Below are 10044 nucleotides of genomic sequence, written 5' to 3' on the forward strand. Positions count from 1 at the left end.
CACACATATATATATATATATATATATTTTAATGGTTTGTTTTAATTTAACTACAACAACAATGGTTGATAGTTGATAGTTTTATCCTGCAGTCGTGATGCTAGTGTGGTTTAGTGCAGGCTCTTTGTGTGTTTTGCAGTAGTTTTTGTAAAGGTCAGAATCACACACACACTTCAGTAGCTCTATCAGTCTTCCGTCATGAGATGCACACACACACACACAGCTTTAGTCTCAGTTTGCCGTGTGTTCTTCTGCAGACTGCTTCAGTGTTTTGTCGTGATTCGGACGGTTTAGTGTTTTCCTGCAGACTCAGACGGCTCTAGAGGGCTGTAGATGAAATCAGTCCATCATCATCACGGCGATCAGGGCTTTGGGGAAATCAGACTCCAGCCACGATATCAGCAGCACAAGATCTGAATCTTTATTGAGTTCTCTAACTATGCCAATAAACATCTGAAGCTAATGTGTCTCTGAGAGATTTAATAATGATTTTATGGCCCGAGGTTCACTACAGACGTCTAGGGATCACTACAGAGTGTACTTGACTGTTTAACTGGATTGTGTGAGAATAACATTTCAGTTTTAGATTTAGTTACCTCAAGTTACCTTTAGTTACCTCAAAAAATACTTTTTTATATTTATTTTCAATGTTTATTTTATTTCACAAAAATTTAATTATAATATAAAATGTTTTTTTTTTAATTTCTATATCGTTTTTATTACATTTTTATATTGGTTTTTAGCTTTAGTTTAATGCATCAAGTTAAGCTAAATGAAAATGAGAAATGTTGCTAAAATAAAATGCATTTTACATTTTTGGTTTTATTTCATTTGATTAATAAGTCTTTTTTTAATGTCTATATAGATTTTATTCATTTTTATTTAAGATTTAGGTTTAGTTATTTTATTACATGAAGTTAAATTAAATTAAAATTAGACATTAAAATTAATCTTTTTTTTTTTTTTTTCGTTTTTACATTTTGTGTAACTTTTTTTATGGTTTTAGTTGAGCTATAATATAAAATGCATGGGGTTTAGTCGAAAATGATGGGATTTTTTATTTATTTATTTTCATCAATCTTTATTTCTCCGGTGTTTACATGAGACTCTCTGTTTGCCTGATTTCATGATCTTGTGTATCTGCTTTTTTTTTTCTTCTCTAGAAGTTAGTATTTATTTTGTTTTTAAAACAAAAGCTCAAGTAAATGAATACTTTTATTCATCAAGGATGCGTTAAATTGATCAAAAGTGACATTAAAGACATTTTTGATGTCACAAAAGATTTCTATTTTCAAATAAATGCTGTTCTTTTAAACTTTTTATTCATCTGTGAATCCTAAAAAATAAAATGCATCACGGTTTCCACAAAGATATTGTGCAGCACAACTGTGTTCAACATTGATAATAATCAGAAATGTTGCCAACTTTATCAAGAGTGTTAAATAGAAATGTGAGACCCGTTTAAAGTCCATCAGAGCATTTTGTCCTGCAGCTTTTTATTTTATTTAAAATAATATAAACATACAGCACAAATACTATTTAATATATAAAATATAGTTTTTTTGTACGTTATTTATTGATGCATATTTTTATTTTATAAAATTAAAATAGTTCATAATGTATTTTATAAAATTCTCTCTATATACATAATAGGATTAGCATACATATATATATACACTCAGTTTTTTAAATATAGATTATATATATATATTTTATTTTATATTTTGAAATTTTATTTTAATTGTATTAATTATATTTTAAAATATCTCCAATTTAAAATAAAATAAAACAAACAACTATTAAATAATGTATTATTATAGTCTTAGTTTATGTATTATATTTTTATTATACATTTTTATAAAATATGTAAAAAAAAAAATTACTTATTGCTATTAAGTAAAAATTACATTTTTGTTAATTTTATAAATCTATCTGTCTACTGTTTTTATGTATGTATGTATATGCACACACACACACACACACACACACACACACACAATATATACTAAAACTTTAAATAAAAAATTTAAGATGTTTTATTTAATATATGTTTGTCATATGTTATAAAATATTAAATAATAAATAATGATGACCTGTCCTTCCCTCTAATATCCTCCGAGCCGTCTAACCCAGTTCACTCTTGTTGTCTGTCTGTTTTCTCCAGCTCAATCCGGATCAGTCGGAAAGGATGGCACATGCTTCTCAACTTCTGCTTCCACACAGCGCTGACGTTCGCAGTGTTCGCCGGAGGCATCAACCGAATCAAGTACCCCATCATCTGTCAGGCTGTGAGTCTCTCATCCGCGCTCACATTCTGTCTTTCAATGCATTAATTCGATTATTCATGTATAATTCGTTGTGCATGTGCATGTTTTTTTTATTTCCTCATGCATACAGTGTCTGACCTTAATGTAACTGCTGTATAGACTTGATTGAATTTATATAGAGCATCATACAGTATATTTGCACTTAAGATGCTCTAATGCCTTCAGGGGCTTTCAGTGTCGCTTTTGTCAAAACGTGTGTGTTTGAGAGGCTCTGTTCTCGTGAGCATCACCACAAAGCGGGTTTGTTTGTCAGTATAATGTCTTTTATTCAGCGCTGAAGCCTGCAGGATTCACATGAACCCAGTTCAGATCTGGTGACTGAATGAGAGCCGCAGAAGCCAAATATTAAATATAGTACTTTTACTTTTTAATTCTACATCCTTAAGTGCGCATAACCATTTTATAACATTATATAATGTGCTTTTGAGCGTGCAAACAAGTTGCAAATTATAGCCATCTATCAGTTATATACCTTAACATTAAAAAAAAAAACTTTATTTAATTTTCTAAATCATATATTATTTATTATTTGATACTGTTGTACAAATCGCCCGGCGGGAATATATTTGACAACCCTGACTTTAAATATTGCATGTCTTATAATGTTTAGTATGTAGTGCTCATATTTTTTATCTAATTACATAATGTACCGATTAATTAATCAGTTTAATTACATATATAAAGAAATTATACACTAAATATGAAACAAAATGCTAGTAGGTCTTAATGAGTGAGTCATTGAATCATTCATTCAACTGATTCGTTCAAACAGATGATTCATTCAGAAACAAAGCGAATGACTGTCTTTATGATTCACTGAATCATTGACTCACTCGATTCATTCAAAAAGGAGGATTCATTCAGTAACACAACACTGTTGTGTGTCGCTTGCAGACTCTGTGTATAAAGTGTATAAAATCTGTTATATTTGTGTTTCCTTAAGAACTGACGATTAACCCTTTAAACTTTACTATATCATTGTATTTCACTGAACAAAGCTGTTAAGGAGGCAGTGTGTTTTATTTGCGATCATTAAATTTGTGTATTATATACACACAACTACTGTTCAAAAGTAGTTCTTTACTCTCCCTTTTGATACACTCTTGATAAATCTTGCATTTTACCATTGTATTTACACGGTCAGAGATGCTGCTAGAACAGTACTTTCTCTCTGGATCGTATCAGTGTGTGTTGTGTGTTTCAGGTCGGTATCGTCTTGCATTACTCATCTCTGTCCACAATGCTCTGGTTGGGCGTCACGGCACGAAACATCTACAAACAAGTGACCAAAAACCCTCAGCAAGCGCAGGACGGAGACCACAAGCCGCCTCACCCCAAATCACCCATGCTGAGGTACGAACCTTGAGTTTTTACTCTCGTACCAAAGCGACTTACAGTGCATTCAGGCTAACATTTTTTACCTTACATGTGTTCCCTGGGAGTCGAACCCACAGCCTTGCGCTGATAATGCAATGCTCTACCACTGAGCCACAGGAACATAAACATAAAGAAACATAAAGCACAGTTTTCATGTTTCATAGTTAATAGTTGGGTTCAGCTGTTTGCAGCTGTTGAACGCATAAATAATGAACAATTTAGAGAAATGTATAATCTGAACTCTGTTTTGTGATATTTTAAGTTTTTGTATTTTGTTTTCATTTTCATAAGTTGCCTTTGTTGTTATTATTTTTTTTAAAAATATGTTTATATAGATTTTTTTAAAGTAATTTTTTATTTCAATTATTTTAGTAGACATTCAACTCAATTAAAACGAGACGTTTTGATGTGGCAAATAACAAAAGTTAGTTTTCAGTTTACAATTCGATATTTTTTACATTTAAAATATATTTTTAAATATCTAATAGCTTTTAAAATATTTATTTTTCATTTTAAAATAATAATATTTATTATTTAATATTCTTTTTTATTAGTGTTTTTTGTTGTTGTATTTTTTTAATTTATGAATATATACATTTTATTTCAGTTTTAGTTATTTTAGTATATCAAGTAAAAAAAAAATTATAATAATTTTAAGTATGGTTTTCATGTGTGTATATACACACACACACACACACGACTTATCTTCAACTACATCGTATTTTGTTCTAATGAAGGCAGAACTAACACGTTCTTTGGTTTTTTGATGTTTCTAAATTTAACGCGTCTGCTTGTTCGTGGCTTTTAATCTGGGATTTTTAGTTCTTCTGAGTGGAGTATTTGGGTTTGATTGTGCTGAAAGTAGGTCACATGAAAGCCAAGTGCAGACATTGTGTTCTCTGTCAGATGCTGAGAGCGAGATCTTTAACCAATCTTTAGTCCTCTGACGTGAGGAGAACATGGAGACACTCCAATTCACCCTCTTTTCTCCAAACTAATTTGGTTTTTAATTAAAGCAGAACATGGAAAATGAGTTGCTCATAGTGTATTGCATACCACACAGTGTATACTCAAATCTGAAGCCTATTTTTTTTTTAAATGTATGTGAAACGGTTATGCATTATGCAATGCATTGCATACTAGTATTCCATGTTTACAGACGAAGTGCATACTGTGCATACTGCAAATAAGAGTACAGTAGTATTTACGCTCTCACTCTTTCAGAAGCAGAGTTTTCTTATTACTTTTGGGATTTTAGTGCAGTGTTAATGTTGAAGACTTGCTTATGAAACATCATTTAATTTACAATAACTTGCTGTTTTTTACACACAAGTCACATCGGGTTTGTGCTTTAAAGCAAGACACTACATGTGAATAGGATTTTTTTTTAAAATGCATATATTATACATTGTGGAAAACTGTTAGAATTGAAATGTTATGTTTAAATATGCACTCATTTGCATAAACTTCCAACATTCAGGTTAAGCTTTTATTTTATTTTATGATATATTATAATTAAAGTTTTTTTTTTCACATGGGATTTGGGGTTTCTCTTTTTATCACTTCGTAAATTAAAAAATACGGTCAATAAACAGAATTTTTTTTGGGGGGGAATTTTTTTTTGTAGAAAGACATTCCAGGCGAATGTTAAATGAACAAACCCCTCTATAAAAACCTTCAGGATATAGAGAAGCATAAAACTGTCAGTTTTAGAGTATGTCAGTGTTACTGTGGTGGAAAAACAAACTCATTTTGAGACCAAAATGCCTTTAAACATATATATTGGAGTTGGAATCTATAGATGTAAAAAGATAAAGTGCAATAATAAAATCAAGCAAACCCTTCACTAAAAACCTTTAGAACAGAGAGAGGAATAAAGCTCTAAGTTTTGCTGAATGTAAGTGTTACTGAAATTTAGAAAAAACTCTTAAAAGAGATGTGGTACTGTAGATGAAATCGACGAGTGCAATAAAATAAACACTTAGAAGTGTATCTTAGTTGGTTTCTTTCCAATAGTCTGAAAGAAGATGAAATCCCAATAGCTCAAAATTGATCAATGCATAAAAAATATGTTTTTGCCTATAGTGGCTTGCCTTTTAAATGCATCACAAAAAAACAAAAAAACTCCATTAATACAGCACAAATCATATTTTGTGTAACTTTTGAGTGTTATGAATACCTGTTGTTATTGTTCTGCTGTTATAGTCCTCTTTTTTCAGCCCATTTGTCATCAGATCGTCTGTAAACACTGCAGGTGTTTCGCCTTATTGCACCATTTTTATCCACACATTATGATCCCAGTGAGAAGTATTGTTTGTATGTCTCTTTTCATGCAGTGTGTGTGTGACAATTTTCATATTGTTTATATTCACCTATATGGTCTTGAATAGTTTAAATGTGATTTATTTTAATTAGAGGTAACCAAACTTTAGTTAAGTAGAGTCAAAATGTTTAATGCAAGTATAAAAATACAGTAAATTAAAAATACAAATAATCAAAGGGATGTCTTTCACACCGTTTTACTACAAAAACAAACGGAAGTGTAATATATAATTATTCATGTATATAAATTATATATTTTTATTGTTGTTGTTGTTGTTGTTTTATTTAATATTTTAAATTAGCTTTTGTATTTATATTTCAGGTTTCGTTTTAATTTAAATTTTTATTATTCTTTATATTTCTAAATAGTTTATTTTTATTTTAGTTTTTTTTTATTTCAATTCAAGTAGTAAAATACAGTAAAATTTAAGAAAAAAAAATCAAATGCATGTTTAATATAGTTTTTATTTAAATAAAAATAATTAATCGTTTTTATTAATATTTTGAAATATATATATTTTTTAATGCTTAATTTTGTTTTTTGAGATTTATACACCATAAAATATTTTTATTTTAGTTAGTATTTTAGCACTCGCTAACAATAACAGCACTGATATGATTAATATAACTATGCATATTTTTAAAAAAGCAATATTTACCTGCAGATATTTTCACTAAAACAGTTTAATGCATGAAAAACTTGATCATGGTGGATCAGATAATCTTGCTGATCAAATTATAGTTAGTTAACAATACAAACATTTATATCTAGCTAACTAATCTAAATAACATCTGTTTTAATGTCATTAAAAGACATTTAAAGAAAACTCTTTTCATCTTTCTCTCATTTTGTCTCTATGCACTGGCATTGGGTTTTTCACATCCTCCTCTAGATTATACTTTTTGTTAAATACTTCTCTGAAACGGTCTCTCTCACAAATCTCCTCAGTGTTTGATGAAACCCAGCTCTGCATTCTAGCTTCAGCATTATAGTGTTGTGTGTCTGCAGGTTTTATTTAGTGAGTACAGGAGTTCCCTTCATGATCTGCGGCGTTACAGCGGCCATCAACATGGAGAACTACGGCAGCGGAGAGCAGACGCCGCTGTGAGTAACAACTAGATTCAATTAAATTAAATTTATGCATTTAGCAGACGCTTTTATCCAAAGCAACTTACAGTGCATTCAGGCTATCAATTTTTACCTATCATGTGTTCCCGGGGAATCGAACCCACAACCTTGCGCTTGATAGCACAGTGCTCTACCACTTGAGCTACAGGACACTAAATCAGTCCAATGTGTTCTTATTCAAGTTTGACTCGTTCATACTGTATATGTGAGTCACTTTAAGGGACTATTATAGTTTTTATTAATATATTTATTTTCAGTACATATTTCAACTTTTTTTTTATTTCACATTTAGTCATTTGAATACCTTAACAAACTTATTTCAGTTAGTCGCAAGGTAACATTTCTATTTCATTTTAATTTCTATCAGGTTTTTTTAAGTTTCATTTTTTTTTCATCTAATATCTTATTATTATTTAAGTTTTATTTCAATTATGGAAAACAATTTTGAGTTTTAGTTTGAAAATAACACTCAAGAAGACACATCCATTTGGCATTTTAATTGATTTAATTCGTGTTTATAATTGCAGATTGTATATTTATCAGTTTTGCCAAGTTTATCATTTATGAAACAAATTAAATTATTATTATTATTTTTTTTTTACTGAAACTTATTTCAGTTAGTTGCCAAGGTGACATTTTGATTTAATTTTCATTAGGGTTTTTTTTTAAGTTTAGATTGTATATTTGTCCGTGTTGCCAAGTTGATCATTTATGAAACAAATTTGATTTGTATTTTAGTTTTCTTTTTCTTTTATGTGTGTGTCTGCGTGTGGTTTTGTAATTTTTATTAGTTTTTTTTTAGCATTTCCATATACCTTTTTTTTTTTAGATTTTATTTATTTATTTTACTAAAGTTGCCAAGGTGACATTTTGATTTAATTTTCATTAGGTTTTTTTTTTTTTTTTTTACGCTTTCATCTAATATGTATGTATGTACAGTATGTATGCATTTTTAATTTTTATTTTACTTTAAATTACAGAAAACAATTTATAATGTTGCCAATAACAACACTGGTTAACAACAACACAATAACTACAACTCTATTTTGCATTTGAAGTAATTTAATTTATTTGTTTCATCGCACATTGTATATGTATATGCGATGTTCATCAGTTGTAAAACAAATGTAATTAATTTAAAGGGCAGCTCTACATAAAACAGTAGTATCATCATTCAACTCAATTCAGTTCATTTTTTATTTAATTCAGTTGAATAGCAGCGTCAATGTTGCAAAATTCTATCAATAGATAAAGCAGCTCTACAGAAGGGAATAGATAAGTTAAAGTTTTGTACTAATCAAATCTGAATGCGAAGTAACCAGAATATGAACCTTAATAAAATAACGTGCATGCAAACATGTTCAGTGAGTGTTTATCTGCTGTGTTTGCAGCTGTTGGATGAAGTGGGAGCCGAGTTTGGGTGCCTTCTACGGCCCCGTGGGGTTCATCATCCTGGTGACCTGCGTCTACTTCCTGTGCACCTTCATCCAGCTGTGCAAACACCCCGAGAGGAAGTACGAGCTGAAGGCTGTGAGCGAGGAGCAGCAGCGGCTCTCTGATGTCCACCAGGGGGAGCCAGCGAGCGGTCAGTGTCACGGCGGATGCCCGGGTCTCATCAACCCGTCCAAGCTAGCCAACGAACACTCGTTTAAAGCCCAGCTGCGGACGACGGCGTTCACGCTGTTTTTATTCGTAGCCACGTGGACGTTTGCCGCGCTGGCCGTATCGCTGGGTCACTTTCTGGATATGATCTTCAGCTGCTTGTATGGGGCGTTTTCCGTCACGCTCGGGTTGTTTGTTTTGATTCACCACTGCGCGAAACGTGACGATGTGTGGCACTGCTGGTGCGCATGCTGTCCTGGGCGACGCCCCTCTGATGTATGCCACGCCCACAAAGTCAACATCAACGGCGACTGCCACCTGGATGCCGGGAAACCCGCTCACTGCTCGTGTCGCACGCAGGATCATGTGACCTGCCTGACACCGGTTTCGCCGTGTTGTGCCGCCCTGCACACGCAACAGCTCCTAGAGGACGAAACCAGTGCGCATGTGCTCCTCCACGCCGACCCTGAGGGATACCGGCCCGCCATGCACTTGCACCGCTGCTCCAAACCCGTCAGAACTAAAACCAGGCGGCAAAGGGAACTAACGTTTCGTATTCCCTCCGGCGCGGACGGCGCTAGTGCGCACAGCTCGCGTGCAAACAGCCCACACACCCACATCTGCCACTTGGCTCATGAAGAGCATCACGTTTGCCCTCACGAGGCGCTCACGCTCTGCCACCATCATCACGTGTGCTGCGCGAAAGATGAGCTCCTCGACACGGGCGAGAGCTTCCTGTGCGGGTGCGGAAAGCTCGTGGGGGACGATATGCATCACGCACACATAGAGTTGCATGCACATAGACAGTCGCTGGCCAATCAGAACGGCATCCTGAAGGGAAGTGCGCAGGCGCTGTATCCATCTGACTGCACAGGGAATATACGCACGGGACCCTGGAGAAATGAAACTACCGTGTAGTTCGAGCGAACTCCAGCACTAGCATTTAAGAAAGCAGCTTTAATTTCATTTTTAGTACCATCTCAAGCTCTAGGATGATTGCAGTGGTTCTGTGGATCATACAAATACGAGAAGGGAAAACCTGGGGCCTCATTTATGGAGTGATCCTACATGTGTGAAAGTTTATCAAATGTTCTTGTTGAGGGTTTAAGTCCTAGATTCCCTAATGCATCCCTTTTTTATAAATCGCAGTTAATTTCAAGTTCATTGTGAACAAGCACATTAACGCCATCTACAAAATGGCCACAATTTATATTGGCAAGGAAGACCAAACCTATTTTATTTTATTTTATTTTATTACTTTTTTATTTTTATTATTTTATTTTATTT

The 10044-nt window shown here is 33.0% G+C and overlaps 1 protein-coding gene across 1 annotated transcript in view; it reads left to right on the plus strand.

Annotated features, from left to right (window-relative positions):
• LOC132110372 (adhesion G protein-coupled receptor A3-like) overlaps nucleotides 1-9740 on the plus strand; it is an 88453-nt gene extending 78713 nt beyond the window's left edge. The window contains exons 16-19 of the mRNA XM_059516922.1: nucleotides 2165-2288; nucleotides 3532-3680; nucleotides 7036-7131; nucleotides 8547-9740. Of these exons, the coding sequence (XP_059372905.1) occupies nucleotides 2165-2288; nucleotides 3532-3680; nucleotides 7036-7131; nucleotides 8547-9675 (1498 nt within the window). The 3' untranslated portion in view covers nucleotides 9676-9740. The remainder of the gene's footprint in view (nucleotides 1-2164; nucleotides 2289-3531; nucleotides 3681-7035; nucleotides 7132-8546) is intronic.
• The last annotated feature ends 304 nt before the right edge of the window (nucleotides 9741-10044 follow it).

This window comes from Carassius carassius, chromosome 30, assembly GCF_963082965.1.
Source record: "Carassius carassius chromosome 30, fCarCar2.1, whole genome shotgun sequence".
Lineage (NCBI taxonomy): Eukaryota > Metazoa > Chordata > Actinopteri > Cypriniformes > Cyprinidae > Carassius > Carassius carassius.